The sequence below is a fragment of the Tachysurus vachellii genome, chromosome 10 (genome assembly GCF_030014155.1).
Source record: "Tachysurus vachellii isolate PV-2020 chromosome 10, HZAU_Pvac_v1, whole genome shotgun sequence".
Taxonomy (NCBI): domain Eukaryota; kingdom Metazoa; phylum Chordata; class Actinopteri; order Siluriformes; family Bagridae; genus Tachysurus; species Tachysurus vachellii.
The window spans coordinates 23870395-23890956 of NC_083469.1; the positions used below are offsets into that span (position 1 = coordinate 23870395).

Below are 20562 nucleotides of genomic sequence, written 5' to 3' on the forward strand. Positions count from 1 at the left end.
CAGGCTAGGCAACAAAATTCTTCATTCATTCATTCATTCATTCATTCATTCATTCATTCATTTTCTACCGCTTATCCGAACTATTCTCGGGTCACGGGGAGCCTGTGCCGATCTCAAGGCAGGATACACCCTGGACGGAGTGCCAACCCATCGCAGGGTACAGCAACAAAATTCTTGCTAATGGTAAATATAGTTTATTAACACACTGTTTTTTTTTCAGTCATGCACTGTATATGAACAGCAAACATATAGATAGAATGTTTTTAGGCAAAACGGCTTACATTGTCATTTGTATAAAATTATATAATACTTTTTGGATAAGTAAAAAAATTTCACATGAAAACATGACCCTTTGAACTTTCACTTTATTATTTTAATGTTTAACGAAGTCAGATTTTGACACATTATATATCATTTTAAATAGAATAAGTAGAATTTCTTAGTACTTTTCCTCTCCTGACTGCTGTTAATGTCGTCCAAATATGTGCAGTTTCCACTTCCTGTTTATTGAAGAAACGTAGCCAGCATGACTCAACTGTGACAATTTAGTTAGATTCCATACCTCTGAAGTCATATAAGCTACAAAGAAAGCTAATCCCATTTGTGAGGCCATAATAGGGCAGTTCATTACATACACAGGAAGACAGAGGGCTAGACTCATAGAAGGCTCAGAGTATTTTAACCTGTGCTAAACCTTCTTATTAGCAATATACAAAACATTAATGTAATGAATGAGACAGATGGGAGAATTTTCATGATGTCCACATGGTTTCACAGCAAACGTTCCATTTGTACCTTATAACGAACAATTCCTATACTTATTATAAGCTGAATGTATAGCTTTTCACATCGTAAGTGATCATTAGTAGGTCACACAATCATAACGGTGTTGAGGAGTACATGTCAGCACAGCTAGCTTGACTACAGTTATAGTAGTATGGCTGTAGAAGAACTTTTTCAAAATAGACAATTAACCATTAACATTAACCAGCTACTGTACGTTTTCATCAAATTCTTACCAGTTCAACACCATGTTTGAAAAAATGAAACCTTAAAAGCAAAACCTTAAAGACCAAATTAAGTACACACATATGGTCAAATAGTACGTTATATGTTTATGTTCTTGTTGCTGGAGTAGGAACATAAAAGATACTTTAAAAACAAAGTATATTATATAGTCCTAAACAGTCAGTCATATGCTGTATGTTTTTTTACTTTTTAATTACATTTTCTCTCTCTCTCTCTCTCTCTCTCTCTCTCTCTCTCTCTCTCTACATATATACATGTTGACTCTATTTGTAAACACAATAAATATTTTTAAGTCACAAAAATATCACTCTATGTCCGATAAAATTTGAATTTAACTTTAAATTGATAACACAGCTGTTTATAATGGAATGAAAAATCCATGAGATTGTATTCAAAAATATTCCTTTCTTCACTTTTTCATGTAAAGCTAATTCAGTTCCAATATTTAACTGAAGGATTGGTTCTGCGTTTACTTTTACGTCAGTCTAAAACAATTCTCTACACTGAAAAAGCTGACGTGTTGTCCTTGTTTTTGTGTTTTCTGATAGTAGAAAAAAGGTTGTCGATAAAAGGCCACATTTGCTGCAGAGGCAGAGCACCATTAGCGTACATGCCTGAACAGGACCAGAGGCAGATGGAGGTTATATAAAATACCCACGCGTTACAGAGTAGGCAGGAATAATACTTCAGCTAGAAACCTGCAGAACATTGAAATGTAGCGGTTCTCAGAAATAAATGTGCTTAGAAATAAAATTTCTAAGCATTCCAGACTGATTCTTTTATCAAAATGTCAACTGCTGATGAATTTCAGGAAGAATCTGGAATATTTATTAACAGGAGCATGATGAGGAATTGGCCTCAGCTTATGAGTGTAGGTGTTTATTGTTGATGCTGTGATGCTCTAATTACAGTTTCAGACTAAATTTGATTAGGTGTCACATGCGGGAAACGTGGAATGAAGGTTGTGTCTCGTAAACATCCACATGAAAAAAAGAGGCATGTTGGAGCATGTCCAGGAGGCTCCACTATTATGCTTCAGTATTAAATAGGGAATAGAACATGACATGACGTGCGGTTTTAGGGAAAACGATCAACGTCATGGTGCTGTGATGTGGCCTAACGTGGGGTTACTCGATTTTCTATCAAGTTGTTTATTTTGTGTAATGTCTATTACTCTTGTTCTTGTTTACTTTTGTTTTAATTTCTTAAAGAAACTTTTTATCTTTTTTACATTTAATATCCACGAGTCAAGTTCCTGGTATTGCTTATGTTTTAAACCGTCGCTGTCTCACCAGCATTTCTATTTTTGTAAGGAGTCTCCAGTGTCAGGGCTTTCTAACACTAGTCAGTTCTGTTGTATTAGAGGAATAAATCACTTCAGGATGTACAGTTATTAGAAGATAATTTGTAGTAACTCCACTTTGCATCACACTACCCCATTTATTTTTACTTTTCAAGGATTTTGTTGTTTTTGCAGAAATGAACACAAAAGCAAACTAACAAAAGTTTGGAATTTTTCAGAATTACCACAGATTTGGACTAAGACGCGCCATGTGACATCATCATGACACGCATTCAGCTGAAGCATCCTATTCATGTGCATCAAACATGAGTACAGATAGAAAGTTGCTTGTGATTTTGACAATTTGTGCAATTTTGCTCAAAATAGGCACAATAACAAAAAAGCTGTAGCAAAACCAAGCATTTTTAGCCACAAAGTCCTAGATGGATATAACAGTTCAATTCCAAAGTGTTTTTTAATCTGAAAGTTAGACAGACATCCTTGAATTGTTGTGTCCCATAATCTCAATCATTAAATGAACTCTGGACAGAAACCTACTGTACTTTGGATATAATTATAATTTAGCTAAAATGTATTAGCAGTTTGAGTGTGTGTGTGGGGGTGAGAGAGAGTTAGGATACATTTAATGTAAGATCTTGAAGTTCTTACTTCTCTAAGAGCAATCCTGAATAAGACAGAAAGAGAAAAGTGTGTTCACCAGGCGATGTTTCAGCTCCCAGTGGAATGCGAGTCCAACTTTGCACTATCCCATAAGCTTTTTGGGTTGCGGCCAACATTCTCTAAAACGCACCTGGGTGAAATCACACCATCGCTTTTCTTCTTTTTTTTCTGACTCTATTTACAGCACTTTTAGGGACTGAGAAGTGGTCCAGGATTAGCAGGGCTTTTTTAGAACAAGTATTATAACTGGCATCTGAGCAAATTCTATGTCATATCCAGGTCACCATGAGAAATCCAACTCCAAAGGCATGCATAATGGAGATATTTGCAGCAGCAAACCACACAGGGTTATTAACAGGAAATAGCCACACACACACACACACACACACACACACACACACACACAAACACAAACACACACACGTAAACTCCCTCCTGATATCAGTCTGTGTGTATAGAGATAAAACCCAGAGGCCTGAGAGAGATTTAGGCCACAAAACGGATGAATGAATAAACAACACTGCCTTCTAGAGGAATGTATTATTGCTGCATAAGGTACAGCTTCAAAAGACCTTGTTTAATTATTTGCACCGTTTTTCATACCCACATGGAAAGAGCAGTCTCTGTAATAAACTGAAGGAGTCTACTTTTATAAAATCGCCTTGCTTTCATCTAAGGAACATTTAGCGTCTGAACCACAATCTGGTCACACAATATCGTTAACCTTAATCCAGGATTTCAACTGTGGTGACTTTAAGTCTGTGTGCGCATGTGTGTGGCTGTGGCTTTATGTGCGTTTGTGTTCAGTCTTTGTCGCCACATGTATATTAAAACAAGCATCTGTGTGATGTGGCTCAATCTAATCACACACAGAAATTTGTTTCATGACTGTTGCTCAGTTTAACACCAAAAACTAGTCCCTAGTCATGGGATAGTGAAAACAAATCAATAAAAAAAGATCCTGCAATTATTATTAGACTTCAAACAACATCGTAGACCACATGGCCAAATGTATGTTTACGGAACCTGAACGTCATATAAATAGAAATACATAATTGTATCAGATGTCTTTGTATGCTGTAGTTTCATCATTTTTCTTAATTTAGCTGGAACTTAGATGTAAACCTGTTGTAGCACGGAACCACAACTGCAGATTAAAATGTTAGTTGTCATGTCACATACCGCACTGCACAGTATGACATGGAGTCAAATGCTTTCTGAGTGTCCACAGAAACAAAATAAGACAAGACTTGAATTTACTATACATGTGGGAATGGGAAGTATAAGGAAAAATATAAAAATGTATTTATGAGTACTGGCGAACCCTTGAATAAAATGGAGATGTGCCCTTGTGCAGTTATAGAGCAAAAAAGTTGTGCAATATATAGTCTAATATTTAGTCTAAAATATTTGCTAGGCAAAAAATTCTTGTCTTGAATGAAGAAAAGCTCCTCCACATTTTTTCCTCACATCTTTTTTGTTTTTACATTTTGAATTTGAATTCACATTCAAAGCAGGAATTCAGCAACTCCATGTCATCCCATTCTGAGTGTCTCTGCTCACAGCATCAATTCTTCTAGGTTCACTTGAACACAGTTTCTGATGGTACTCAGTAGGAAGGTTGGTCCAAGAATCTTGCAGAACTAACCACAGATCTTCTGTGGATGTAGGCTGCTTCAAATCTTTCTGTCTCTTCATGTAATCACAGACAGACTTGATGATGGGGTGCCAAACCATCACACTGCATGATGGAAGTATCTGCCTGTATTTCTCAGCATTGCAAACACCAATAATCCTGTCCAGATCTCCAATTCTATTTGAATATTGTACCATTCCCCAGACTTTTGGCAAAGAACCTGCCTCCTTCTACAGCAAGTTAAGTGTCTAAAATTTTGACTCAGCAGTCCAGAGCAGCTGTTGCCATTTTTTCTACATCTCAATTAACATGCATAGTTGATTCACTTGGCATTGTTATGAAGTCAGAGTGAGGTTTTTTGGTCCCAGTTCTTCAATGACGACCACTTCTGGCCTGACTTCCCCACACAGTAGACAGGTATACCTGGGTCCCAATTGTTACCTCCAGTTCTTTGCTGATTGCACTGCTGTACATCTTCTAGTGTTGAAGGGAAGTCAACTTGATGTGACTTTCATCTGCTTCAGTAAGTTTCCTTGGTCGACCACTGCGTCTACGCGTTCTTCAACATTGCCTGTTTATTTGTACTTCTTCAAAATAGCATGACCAGCACATACTAAATCGCCAATCTGCTTTAAAATCTTTGCCTGGGAGAGACCTTGGTGATGCAGCATAACTACCTTGGGTCTTGTTTATTGTGCTCAGTCTTGCCATGTTGTATAACCTATGACATGAAAGTTTAGTAGCAGACTTTGGCTGTTCCTCACTCAGTCTGAAGCTCCTACACGGCTGTTTCTGTTTCAGTTAATGACTGTGTTTCAACCTACATGTGAAATTGATGATCATTATATAACTGGTTAATCATACATCTAATTCTGATCCCCCTGACTTTGTACAAGTATAAAAATCGATGCTTGTTTGATGTCACAGCAAATATTGCTTTGATTTAGATTTTATTATGACAAAAAAAAACAAAACAATTAAAACATATATTTTTAAAGCACTTTTCTTTACAGCATTTTGTAACATCTACCTAAAACAAAGATTAAGATGAGCTACATGTACTGTATGTCTTTTCATGAAGTGCCATTGATTCATGTTTGTACTTTTTTGGGAAATTCTTGTGCAAGCCTAAACAAAGCCAGTGGTTAGTAAAGAGTTCTTCATCAGTTTTCTCTAAAGGCCATAGGGTTTACTAGAATAGACTGAATTGCAGAATATAAGTTTAAATGTCAAATGGCTATGTCAAAATGATCATACTGAAACTGTTCATTCTGAAATGAAAAATGCAGTCAACAAAATGAGATTCAGGAGATTTTATGGTTGCCAAAACAAGTTCGATGCCATCTGGCAACACCTAGCACTTGTTTTAAGCAGGTACTTTCTCATGAAAATGTAAAGGGACAGAAGCAGGTTGATGTGGGGAGGAGTGATGGGGAAGTGACGCTGCATTGTGAAATACTTGAAAATAAAAGTTGCTCAATTTCCATATGTGCCTTAAAGAAGCAGCTGTTAACACCAACCACCAGTCTGTTTTAATGCACTCACTCTTTTGGAAGAAGATCCTGAAGGATATATAACAGGATTTTTTTTTTTAAATACATAGAGAACACTTCAACTTTGATATCTTTCCATACCAGATCAACGACAAGATCCAGTTAAGGTGAGCCAAACAACACACACTCATTGTCCACTTTATGTATGACCTGTAGATTATTAATCATTATATTACATCACAATCCATTTTAATACATTATTTTAATTCATCATCTCTGTGTTATCTCAGTCAGAATGATCAGAACCTGTTTCAGTAATATTCTGCGCAAACATCCTCTCCATTTCTATATTGTTAGCGCTTTAACGATTTATGGACATACAAAACATTAGAGACAAACGTTAGTTAAGAAAACTAGTATTTAGCAACATTTTAGGGTGATTTAGTGAACCAGAAGGTAGTGTTACTGTATCCCAATTTGGGTTCCTTCTGGAGTCTCCAGTCTCCTTCTAGTGTTTGTAAGCATGTATGTTGGTGAATTGGCTATGATAAATGTTCCCTAGGCATGTATTTGTGTTTATATATTTTTATATTCATTCATTTATTCATTCATTTATTTTTCATCACAGAGCATCATGCACACACCCATTCACACACTAATTCACCCCTTAGGGCAATTCACTTATTGCCATGTTTTTGAGAGATAACATAGATAACATAGTTTCCAAGGAAACAGAACGATCCAGACAAATGTCCTTCATTAACTGTGCAAGCAAAGCGCTTCGGAGGCTGTCTGAGTTTGATAAACTAATAAATATTTTAAAAGAGCTTGGCAAAATAATCAGCTAGTGTCCTCTTATCAGTCTCCAAGAAAAGGCCGGCTTAACGATAGTACAATCAGAACGAAAGATATAATGACATCTCTGCTGGCAGACACAGTTACATAAGGAAATGCAGAGAGAAAGAGCTCATTGTTCTCTGGAAACTATACAGTGGTTAAGATGTTGTCCCACTGACCAGGAGGTTGAGAGAAATTTCAGCACTGACTAGTGTTCAGTTGTATAAATGAGATCAGTGTAAGTCGCTCTGGATATATGAATGTAAAGGAGTTTCAGAAAACTAAAACTGGAACTGTTAACCAACCACCAGTTAAACCACTTTTCCTACTGATGATGGGTCAACAGATTATACTATATATCTCTTCAACAGATATGATCTTCAAACCTTGATCACTCAGTTCTATGTAGACTGAGCAGATTCGAGTAGATTGCACCGCAAAAGATGCCATAAAGAACATTTATTTAATAACACCTGATAACAATCAAGCGGCGATGTATTGTATAATGTATGATTTACCCTGAAATGTGCCACACCTCTGGGCATTGCTCTCTGGAATTGTTTGATGATAAGTGTACCGGAAGCTTCCAGCTTTCATTTCTAGTTTCCTTTTTAATCAGTTATTGTTAATCCTAATCTTCTGAGCATGTAAGGCAACTGTGTTTTGTTTTCTTTTGAGACTACTTTCAAAGATAAAAATGACTTTGTACACTTTCTACCTCATTGCGTTTCTTTATAAGATAGGGTTTCCAAGCAGAACTCTTTTGACGTAGCTAAGAAGCCTTAATTATTCAGTAAACCTTTAAAGAACCCCCGAAGCACTCTCGATTGCTGGACTGGATTGCAGCAGCCTGTAAAAGTGTTGAAAGCTGAGGTGCGGAAGCTTCACAGAATTGAGTGATTGTAGGAACTCCAGCTAAGTACGGAGACCCATGATGCTCTCTGTCACGTACTGTGCAATCCATCCTTTCTCCTTTTACAACTTTTACAGTTGTAAAAGTATAAACTGAACAGCCTGATTTGTCAACGTGTAGATGTAGTTAAAGAATAACAACCCTTACAGGAAACGTACACAAAATGCAATTTTGCACCACTCACCTTGTGGAAAAATGTGCTCTTTTGATGTATGTCTGCTTGTGTATAAACTTACTGTCTATTTATAATATTAATACCTCAGAGATGGGAAGCAGGACATCGTTAGGACTTTAAAAAAGTTTTTAACAAACAACAATTTTTAATGATACATTTGTTTTGCCATATTTGTGTAGCACCTAGGTTTCCTCTGGGCTCTCTAGTTTCCTCCCACCTCCCAATAATGTAGGATGAACTGGTGTCCCACTCAGTGTGTTCTCTGGATAAAAGAAACAGAAGCCTTTATTTTGTCACATATATATTACAGCACAGTGAAATTCTTTTTTCACATATCCCAACTTGGTGTCAGAGCACAGGGTCAGCCATGATGCCACTCCCCTGGAGCAAAGAGGATTAAGGGTCTTGCTCAAGGGCCCAACAGTGGCAGCTTGGCAGTGCTGGGGCTTAAACCCTGACTCAACCCAAAGCTCTTGAGCTACCACTTGAACTACCACTGCCCTTCTACATAGGCTCCAGATTCACTGTGACCTAGGAAAGGTTGTATCTTGTACACTCTTAGCAAATTAAATAAAAAGAGCTCTTCTTCTTGTCGTATTAAGGAACCTCTAAAGATTCTGTGTAAAAACCTACAACAGTGTTTTTATGTCAGGGGAAAAAGGGTTCAAGGTGAAAAACAAGATCTTTTCTCCACAATTGTCATAGTAGGTCTTGTCCACTGGAATTTATTTATTAATAAAAATAGAAGCCAGAGAGAGAGCGAGAGTTGAATTGAATTTTTAAGATTTTTAAGCACCTTATACAACATGTTAATTCACTGTCTGTCTGGATTGTTGCCGGTTTGTAGTGATAAAGAAAAAAAATTCAACAGGAAATGTGTGTGTGTGAGTGTGTGTGAGTCAGAGAGAGAAAGCTTCTTATTTTTTGTCTTTTGTGACTCCTGACATACTTAAAAGCTCACATATGATGTGAAATATCTTTTTCAGATGCTTTCAACAGAAGCTTCCGTGAGCACGCTCCCTTCACAGAGCTCCACAAATGAAACTTTCCTGGACTCAGAATTCCGCTACACACTCTTCCCCGCTTTCTACGGCGTGGTGTTTGTAATCGGACTGGCAGCCAACGCATACGCCCTTTATGTCCTACATCACATGCGAGGGTCCAGGTCCATGAATGAGATGCGCATCTACATGTCCAACCTGACGGTGGCGGACCTGCTTTTTGTCCTAGTGCTTCCTTTCTGGATTAGCTATTATAAAAACCATGGAAACTGGATCTACTCGGACATTCTGTGCCGAATCAGTGGCTCACTGTTCTTCATCAACACCTACTGCTCTATTCTCTTCCTCACCGTCATCAGCGTCAATCGCTACTGGGCTGTGACTCGGCCACTGGTGGCCGCCTCCTCTGACTGCTGGAAACGTGGTACCATTATCTCTGTGATTGTCTGGGTTATTACACTGACGATGGCAGCCAAACAATTAGCTGAGCCTGGCATCCAAGAAGACATGCACACAGGAGTCCCAAGATGCTTTGAAGGCTATCATAACAATGAAGAATCCAAAGTCCCTGTTGTTATTATCCACTTCGTCATAATTGGCCTGTTCTTTGCTGTCTTCCTCCTTGTGGTGATGTGTAACGTGCGTATCGCTTGCACGCTCCTTGCACAGCCCATTAGTCAGCCGCGACCCAGTACAGGACGACGGCCCCATGGTACCAAACGTCGTGCCTTGCGGATGCTGTGCGCGGTTGTAGGTGTGTTTGTTGTTTGTTTTGTTCCTCATCACATAGTCCAAGGACCCTGGACCCTGGCTGTTCTGAGGATGCACGACTGGAGTGAGGAAACCAGGCAGTATTTGAACGACGCCCACCAAATCACACTGCTCCTCATGGGGTTGAACTGCATCCTGGATCCGATTGTGTACTGCTTCTCAACCAGGAAGTTCCGCATGTACATCCAGAATCACCTAAAGAAAGTAAAGAAGGGGAAACCCTGCTCTTACAACACCAGCACCACGGGTTTGTCTGTGAAAATCAGAAAACAGAGTGAAGAACTGAGTATTTTTGAAGTGAAAAAGTAGCAGAGATTCGAAAGACCTCAAACAAGCTTTAACAGCAAGTTGGTTTAGTGGTTTTGGACACCAAGCGCAGACTACAGACATTTGTCTAGTGTAGAAGAATTTTTTCTCCAGAAGAAGAAATGAATTCCCACTAGCATCAGAAGCAGGAGGTGGTCAAAAGGCATTTTGGAAAATGTAAAAATTAAACAGAAAAACATGTACATGAAGGAATTTTAAACTCAGTATTTCATTACAATGGCATATTTCAGCAGGATAACATGAAATCACATTAATTGTCTTCTTCTTCTTCTTTTGGCTTTTCCCTTCAGGGGTCGGAATCACATTAATTGTAATGGTGTAATTTCATAATTATATTGTGCACTCTGAGACCTAAAATCTGGGTTTGAAACAGATCTTGTTCTGGACTTCCCCTGTTTGTTTGAATTTCAAAATGTTGTTTTCTTTGGTACGTTTTTGGGTTCCTCAAAAAGCAGGAAGTTGTGGAGGACTTAGGAGGACTCTGCAGGACTTACTCAACCCTCATACATACTGTATATGGTTTCCAAACTTTAAAATTCTTCAGCTATTTTTAAATCACTTCACCCTATAATGAGATAGATTTTACCTCAGTAGTTGCCAAGGGAGGGAATTGAGGATCTTAAGCCACATTGAGTCTTAAACATACTTGATAAAACATACAAAAATGTTTCATTAGAAGGGTCTTAATCCAAACGGAAATCTATTATTATCTTTATTTATTTGTTTTTTTATTTACAGTATATATTCATTTAGGTGTGCACAGATTTTTTTGCATTATTTTCTCAAGTCTCAATGCATTGAAGTGTTAAATAAACAGTCTGTACAAGAAATGATGGTCATTATTACATTTTGTCCTAACTTTTCAAAACATGCTATAAATAATAAAATGGATATGTATTGACTCTTACAGAGTCTGAGCTTTGCATGATACTCGGTCAAAACTATGAAATTATGTATAAAAAAAAAACAAAATAAAATTGTTTCAAACATTTTCCTAGTCTTCTGAAATGATCAAAATTCTAATTTTAAGTAATAAGATTTCATTGTACACCTAGTAAATTTACCTGCCAATTTAATTAATAAAAAAAGAATAAAAAAGAATAAAAATAGAAGGAAATTGGTTGCATGTAAAAAGGAAGGAAATGTTGACACCTAGCAAGAAGTATGATGAGGGAAATAAAGCAATAATTTATTTGCGTAAAAAAGAGAAACATTCTCACGAAAGTTAAAAAAGGTTAAAAAAACAAACACAATAAAAAAAATTGCTTACTGAAGTGTACACTTTTGACAGGAAATAGCTTTAACCTTAAAATGTAATTATAAGATATGTTTTAATGATGTTGATTATAATTAGTAAGAAACACTGATCTTGAATAAATGTAGCTGAATATAAAGAGTAGGATTTAATTCTTCCAAAAAAATTTCAAAATAAAACAATGTAGAATACCAGCATTAGTTATTTGATAACAACAACAACAACAACAACAATAATAATAATAAATATTATAATAATATCCGGGCAGAAGGCAGGAATGGGACCCTGAATGGGGGACATATCAACAGTGAAGAAGAAGAAGAAGAAGAAGAAGAAGAAGAAGAAGAAGAAGAAGAAGAAGAAGAAGAAGAAGAAGAAGAAGTTATTATTCACTGTGAAAATTTTTTTCACTGTCTTTTTATTCCAAACAAACAAAGTCAAATAACAATACAGAATCCAAATTTGGTTTTACATGAAAAAGGAGTAAAGTAAAAGAATTACAACAATAACAATAATAACAATAATGGAAAGGAAGTAAAAAGAAAAAGAAGAAAATGAAGGCCTATGAAATAAACGGTTGCCATTTATGAAAAAACCTGGAGGTGTTACCTCTTATAGTATATTTAATTTTCTCAAGCTTAATAAAAAAAACGCTGTATCCTTTAGCCATTGTGAGTGAGATGGTGGGACAGAGGACTTCCACTGAAGAAGAAGCTGACATCTGGCCAACAATGATGTAAAGCTAATAACTTCTTTTTGCATAGAGTTTAAGAGATGCTTCATCTGGAAGTTTAAATATAGCAATCAATGGGCAGGGTTGCAAATGTACTCCCAGAATAGTGGGCATCGTACTGAAATAACTCGACCAATAATTATATAGTCGTGGACAGAAAAAAAACATGTGACTCAGGTGACATTGTGGGTTAGAGCATCTGTCACATTTGTCCTCGACATCTGGGTAAATTTGAGACAATCTAAATTTAGAAAAATGCACCCTATTAATGACCTTAAACTGGATAAGTGAGAGATGAGCACATGAGACATTACCAAAGCCATTAACAACACTATCCCACCACCTGTCCCCAAGCTGAAGACCCAGTTCTCCCTGCAAACCAGCCTTTGTTTTGGAGGTAGTTCAGTCACAAAAATCCACAATATGTTTATAGATCTCAGAAACAGCACCTTTTCGTTGTGATTTATACGTAAGCAAACCTTCCCACTGTTGGAGAGGTGGAGCTGAGGGAAAGCCAGGAAAACATTTTTGAACAAAATGCCTAACTTGAAAATATCTAAAGAGGTGGCTGGCAGGTAGCCCATGCAATGATGACAAATTAGCAAAACTGTAAAAAAGTCAAAAAAACAGTGTATACCTTTGCTATACCACACTGAGAAAAAAAGAATCCAGACACGAAGGGGGAAAAAGATGATTGCTACATAACGGACCTAAAGGAGAAGCAGTGACAAACTTGAAACGTTTCCTAAATTGATACCAGATTTTTAGAGTATTTAACACAACAGAATTTTTAACATACGAAGAAGTTTTAATTGGAAGAGAAGAGTATATAAGAGTAGATATAGAGGATGAGGAAGAACATGACTGGGCTTCTAACTTACACCATGCTAAATGAGGTGACTCAACCCAGCACCGTGTGAAATACTTTTCTTTACATATCACATCTTGTTAGAAAGCTGGGATCAGAGCACAGGGTCAGCCATGATGCCCCGGCAGCAGTAACCCACAAGCCTTAACAACTGAACTACTATCACCCCAGAATGTAGCAAATTTTGGTAGCTAATCCAACCCTGTGACTGGTACAGCAGCTCTCTCGTGTGATTTCTTACAAAGTTGAAAATATCTGCATCAGCCAGATCACTTTGGAGAACCAGAATTTAAAGAACGCAACCCTGATTCTCTCAATCAGTTGAAAATTCTACATGGCTGACTTTCAGTATTTTTTCCAATGGAATACTCGTCGTCTTACTCAAACACACATACAAAAGAAAACTATAGTTTTCTTCCTTATATTTTCAGTTTGTCCATCAAATTACATGATGAGAATCACATTTAATTACAAGCTAACAATTAGCGAGACAAGCATACTTTAGCAAGGCTGCCAACTCTCACGCTCTCACGCCACACCCCCATATTCTCACGCAGACTCGTGTAGCAGTGAGGAAAATAAAATCGTGCCGCATGATCTCTCAAAGCAATGCGCAAACCAGACAGACAGTGTAGTGAGTTTTTTTGTGACAATTGTGAGGGGAATACACAATTTATTCCCCTTACACACAATTTATAACAGGGCGCTCCGTGTCTCCGTCCAGTTTAGGCTAGTAACTAATAGGCCTATGCTGTTATATAGTTTATATAGAATTAAGTTAGCATTAGCAGAGTTGTTTCTTTTGCAACACTTTGCAGTTATTTTGCACAACTTTATCATAAAAAAACAGTACAAACAAGGCTGCCAACTCTCACGCATTTAAAATTAAATGTAATGCAAATCTCCCATGAAATTCTGTACAGATACCAAATACTTTGACAATCAATATATACTTAATACACTTCTGCTAATGCAAGAATTTTGTATTTGTATTTTTTTCCACACCAAGCCACGCCCCTCCATAAGCCCCTCCACCATAACCAAAGCCCCGCCCCCCAAATCTCACTCTAATCTGAACTCAAAAGTTGGCAGCCTTGCTTTAGTAAAATGCTCTTTTACACATAACTGTATTTCAATCATATGCTAACAATTCAAATAAGTGAACAATTCAAACTACCTAAAATTAACCCTAATATATTTTTTCTTTTCTGAAAGTCCTACAATTTTGCTAACAGTTGCTTTATTTTGCTCTTAAAAGAATAACAGGTTTGAGATTTTGAGCTTATAATTAGCAAATACACAAAGTGTGGTTAATTAGCATGCATGGTATCAACATGCTGACATGAGTTACATAAATTAGCTAAAATCATTTTTTTGTGAAGTTAACAATTTACTTTCAAGCTCTAGTTTTTTTAAGCAACTGTGTGGAAAGAAAAAGTGAACTGGGAAAACCCAGTGATGAAATATTGATGAACATGTGACTTGTGAAATATTCCAAAAAATTTAATATTTCCATTTTTTCATAACCATAATAGATGACGCATTGTAACAGAGCTTTAAATCCTTTTACATAGTTTCATACGTCAGTATGACAATATTACATTTAAAAGCAATTTATACTTTACCTTTAAATAGAAAAATGCTTTTTTTATTGTAAATAAATTGGTTATTGGTTTTATTATTCATTTTTAAAGTTATTTTACCTTAAACATGCACACGTGTTGTTATGAAGCAGTCTTACTTATGTTTTTCAACTTTACTTTACATGTATTGGGGTCCAAATACCTGGGACCATTTAGGTCCCAGTTTAAGACACCCTGAAGCTAGTCTTCATCAGTTAGATGTCAGATAATAGAAGACAGTTCATGCTGATGCTTTTTCTGGCCACAGGGTGGCAGCCATACTGTATATACCTACTAGACAAAATAAATAAATTAAAATCAAAACAAAACAAAACAAACAAAAAAAAATCCCAACATCTCAGTAATGCTATATGATATTTGACAGTTAATCTTACAAGCCAGATCTCTAGAGAGTTCATTTAACCCAATAGATGTTCTGACAATATTGGACAACAGAAAGAAAAAAGATAAAGTCAATTTTCATTATGTGATTAAAAGTTTCTATTCCCACCTAGAGAACTAGCACATGGAATTGCATCTTGTAGCCATAAAAGTGCACAAAATATTTTCCCAGGCCAATAAACAGAGCATGTGACACTGAAACACAGAATGAGCAATGTTTCATTTATTCTTATGGTACTGCATAATGATCTTTTACAGACAAGCATGATCAAGTAGAGCGCTGAACTCTGGATGCAAACCATAAATCCAATGCACCAAATATGACGATGATATGCAAAAAGAACAGAAAGACACCGGTGTCCCATCGAAAGTGAATTTCTGCCTCACACCCAGCATTATGAAAATGAAAATTCAGCATTTTTTTAATGACACAGCTCTGGTTACGTCCACGAAATAACGTATCATTGAGGAAAATCCAGGAAACAAGGGCTGGGTTGACTGGCAGGACGTTTGGGACATAGCCGGCATCTTGCACGATGCAAATCACATCAGGAGACATCATAACATAACCAGGGGTATTACCTGATCCAATTTACTGGAGCACCAGCCCAAATTACTTCAAATGTTCATGAATTATGGTATGTGCATTAGTGTCAGATGTTCTGTAATCGTGACAAATGAAAGGCTTTTTTGTGACTCATTCAGTGGACTCCTTTGGAATGATTATGGGCCACTAAATGAAGCTGTAAATCAAATGGAATGAAATGTACAGTCACAGTTGATTTGGCTTTTAATTTGATCTTGTATTCACTTTATTAACTTGAAATTGGGGGGGGAGCTTTCATGACTTTTGGGTGTCTTATTATAGAAATCTGTTTATTGGAATTATTTCAGTCCCAGGTGATTAGAATTGGCTGTATTTTATTTTCTGTCTCAAAAAAGTATTAAAAAATTGATTTCACATTTCTCTTCCAAAAACATTGTTAGGCAACACCCCTGATAATATTCACCTGAATTAACCCCTTTATAGACCATCATTGTGCTTTTATTAATGGCGTGATAACCTCAAGTGTATGCTTGAGCTTGTAATACTATTAGTAAAGATAGTTCATCCAGGAATGTGACCTTAAGTAAAAAATTAAATTGCATTAAATTTACTTTCTTAGGTGAAAGATACATAGAGCACAAGATCTTCTTATGTTGACTGCTGTGGATGGTCCCACCATGGAGCCCATGCGTAAATGTGCACTTCCTACAATCAGCCTCACCCTTGCTTTAATGAATATCCGCTTGCATTCACTTGCAACTGTGGCCATAAATGATTTGCCTAAACTAGAAATATAGATGGATGGAGAGCTCAGTACAGTTTCTGAGTAACTGACATTTCATGCAATATAGACAAATGTAACAGAAATGGATCCCAAAGAAGCCACTCTCACTTGGCAGCATTTCATCTACACTGATTCACTCACACTGATTGAACATTCCAGTTTGAAGTGCTTAAAATTTGGCATCCACTTTTTTTTTCCACTTTCATTTTTTTTCCCTGTAAAGATTTTTTTTATCCTCTGGTGAAGTCACTAACTCTACAGTAAAAACATTTTCAAACTATGAAGTGGTGAACACATGATGCAATGTAATACACACACTGAAACATCCCAGTTGGACTGGAACCAATCTAATTAGTGGATCAGATCTAACTGTATTATAGTGAGGCTTTGTACATAAGAAGTGCTGCTGTTATCATATGCAAATGTTCTATGTTCATCTCAGGAATTTGCTCATTCAGAACATCATTTAAACACTCTTTGCACTTTAAACACTGTGTCCCTATATTCCTTTACACGTCCATACTGTCATCTTTTCATAATCCCATGAAAGGCCCAAGGCTATAACAGTTTAGTTTAGTAAATTAAACCATGGTTTAATAAATTTAACGTTCAGCAATTTGCAAGCCTTGGGCGGCAAATATGCAAGAGTATTTAGTCTAGGAAATTGATCTGTGGTGATGCTGTTTTGTCCTTGTGTAGCTCAGGAGGCAAAAAGAAGTGCTTGTGTGGCTTGATTGTACTGTACAAGAGTTAAAGTAAGATGTCACATGTTGCTGTAAATAAATAAAATTGAATAACCATTCAAGATGGTTTTATATATATATATATATATATATATATATATATATATATATATATATATATATATATATATATATATATATATACACATATGTGTGTGTGTGTGTGTGTGTGTGTAGGTGTGTGTGTGTGTGTGTATATGGGGCAGGTATGACGAATAAATTGTGCTACTTCAGCAATTTTCCCACCAGACCACCAGATGGCAACGTTGCACCTTTTAAATCTCTGCTTCTGTTGTGTTTTTTATTACCCCTTTATCATAGATATCCATAGATATATACACTAGATGTCGCCTTGTATAGGGCAGTACATTGGAACGAATGCGTCAACTGAGCCGCCATCTTGGTACAGGGGACCCCCTCCTCTTAATGCATCAGCGTCAATGTAGGCAAAGAAATAAAATCACCATAAATCGTCATGAATGCCATTTTCTAATTTTTTTGGTCGTTCCAAAGGTCAGACATGTATTTATTATTAAGTCCAGAGAAAATTTAAGGTTTTGATATTAAGATAATCTACTTTTTCACAATATAATGCATAGTGCTAGTAGGTGTAAGTTAATTACTTACATTCTTCCAGAGATGGGGGACTCGAGTCATATGACTTGACTCGAGTCGGACTTAAGTCGCAAGTTTGAGACTTGAGACTTGCTTGACAAATATTAAAAAAAGACTCGACATGACTTTGACTTGACGTTCATGACTTGAGACTTGACTCGGACTTGAGTTAAATGACTCGAAATAACTTGTTTTTTTTTTTTTTTGTCTATTTTGTTTTTAAATCTGTTTTTAAACGCACGCAAGACCGTAATCTAACCACGTGACGCAGCAGGCAAGCAGAGGGAGCGCGCGCACTAACTAATAAACCTTAACAGACGTGGCGAAACATGGAAGGCGCTACACCAAAAATAATTAAGTTCAGGTACCGGGATTTTGTGCAAGATGAGAAGAGAAGAACAGCAGTATGCGATCACATCGCTCACAACTGAATGACAAAGTTCTATCAAATAAAAATTTTTGCAAGCGCAATGTAGTGTAAATGGTTGGTCACTGTTCATGTGGAAATGTCAGCTTTTTTGCAATAGCACTTATAATTGGTCTTCAGTGTTAGGCTTTGAGTGAAAAGCGTATGGATCGTTTATGGGGATGCACATATATATAAAACATAAATATAAAAAACTTCAGAGTTGCAAGCACAGTCATATTCTTGTCTCTCATGCACATGCACACACATTCAATTTAAAGGGATAGTTCACCCAAAAATAAAAAAAAATCTTTTTCACCCAAAAATAAAAAAAATTCTTTTATAATTTTCTCACCCTCATGATGTTACAAACCAGTATAAATTTCTTTGTTCTGATGAACACAGAGGAAGATATTTTAAGGAATGTTTGTAACCAAACCATTCATGAGCCCCATTCACTTCCATAGTATTCTTTTTTACCACTATGGAAGTGAATGGGGCTCATGAATGGTTTGGTTACAAACATTCCTCAAAATATCTACATGTATGTTCATCAAAACAAAGAAATTTATACAGGTTTGTAACATCATGAGGGTGAGAAAAGGATAACAGAATTTTCATTTTTAGGTGAACTATCCCTTTAATTAATAAACTCACTTCAATCATATCTTTCTCTCTCTCTCTCTCTCTCTCTCTCTCTCTCTCTCTCTCTCTCTCTCCAATAGTTAATTCACTTCAAGGTTTGTGGGATTCAGTAATTTACGTTTTTTGGTTGACGTGATTGATTGTTGTTGTTATTCTGTTTTTAAAAAGGAAGGATCTAATTTAAGGATGTGTTCATGTCCCATTAAAAGGGAATACCTGTTCAAAAAATGCCATTTGGTTGCATAGAAGCCATTGTACTTTATATATATATATATATATATATATATATATATATATATATATATATATATATATATATATATATATATAATACTTTTCCATGGTCTTCTGCCATGTTTGAGGCATATTGAAACTTTTCATGCTTTTATGTTGGCCTTATTTCAGTTACATTTACATCTTATTCTTTGTAGTTTTGATTTTTATTCATTTTTTGATTTTTATTGTATTTACAACTCACCTGTATGTGGACACTTTTTTAAAAATAAATGCAAATAATCATTTTTGTTGCAAATAAAACTCTCATAGTCCATAAATACTGTAGATTTAACTTTGTTTAATATATACATTTACTTAAATTATCAAACATCTGTATGACTTGCCAGTGACTTGCTTGACTCAAGCTAAGACTTGACTTGAATTACTTGACATAAAGCAGTGACTTGACTTGACTTGACTCTCACAAAAAATGACTCGGACTTGCTTGAGACTTGAAGGTTAAGACTTGAGACTTACTTGTGACTTGCACATGTGTGACTTACTCCCACCTCTGCATTCTTCCACTTGAGTAAACTTTAAATGAACAATCACTACTTACCTTATAGCCTACTGCATGCAACACTGCTACAATGGTGTGACTATACATGTTCATTTAAACATTTAAAATATATTGGTTTATTAAATATGATACACAAAGCAATTTGCAGGTGGAAGCAATTCACAAATTTGAGAACATAATGTTAGATAGTTGAGGTGCCAAGACTGTTGAATCTTTTATTTATTCTTTTCCTGCAATATTTTTGCAACATTAAATAAGTAAAGTCACATATACCAAAAAAAAAAAACCCACAAAGTTTAATTTTGAGGCTGAACTGCCAACCTAACTGGTGACATCCTTCCAGGACTGTCAGCTGAGTTAACCATTAAAAAAAAAGTTTTTAGTATCCCTGCAACTTGTCCATGACTGACGTCTCTGTTTATCACTGTTTATACAAACAGATTCAGATTCTGATTATTTTATTTAATACCATGTCAGCAATCAAAAGCTATTTTCATGGCAAAAATTCAATTACAAAAACACAAATATCATATAAATACAATAAAAACAAAACAAATGTAAACAGCAAGTCATATTATACATTTTTTATTAACATAAGATAAAAAAATCCAAATCCTTTTCAGACATAATGTCATTAAATATGTCCTTAAGTGAAGTAACTTGATAAAAGAGCATTCTGCTTGTGTTAAGTCCAGGACAATCTAATAAAACACATTCTCACTTGTGTAATGTAATCCCTTGCTGTCTGGTTTTTAGATTTCTTTCGTTTGAACAACCATATGCAGCACAGAAGTCCGGCATCGTCCACGCATTTGAGGTAAAGGAGCACCGTACAAAGATGGTGGCGGTTTTGACGCATTTTTAGGACCCCAATGCGACATCTAGTGTATAGATATCTATGATTACACCTTATCATAGATATCCATAGATATATACACTAGATGTCACCTTCTGGCAGTACATTGGAACGAATGCGTCAACTGAGGCGCCATCTTGGTACA

The 20562-nt window shown here is 36.2% G+C and overlaps 1 protein-coding gene across 1 annotated transcript; it reads left to right on the plus strand.

The window, feature by feature from the left end:
* Window positions 1-6148: 6148 nt before the first annotated feature.
* On the plus strand, window positions 6149-10926 carry ptafr (platelet-activating factor receptor). The gene is made up of 2 exons (XM_060880410.1): window positions 6149-6288; window positions 9033-10926. Exon 2 carries the CDS (start codon window positions 9033-9035, stop codon window positions 10125-10127), a length of 1095 nt encoding a protein of 364 aa, XP_060736393.1. The 5' UTR covers window positions 6149-6288; the 3' UTR covers window positions 10128-10926.
* The last annotated feature ends 9636 nt before the right edge of the window (window positions 10927-20562 follow it).

Excerpts from the sequence above, each read along its gene's own strand:
- ptafr (XM_060880410.1), top strand. The coding sequence starts at position 9,033 with ATGCTTTCAACAGAAGCTTCCGTGAGCACGCTCCCTTCACAGAGCTCC.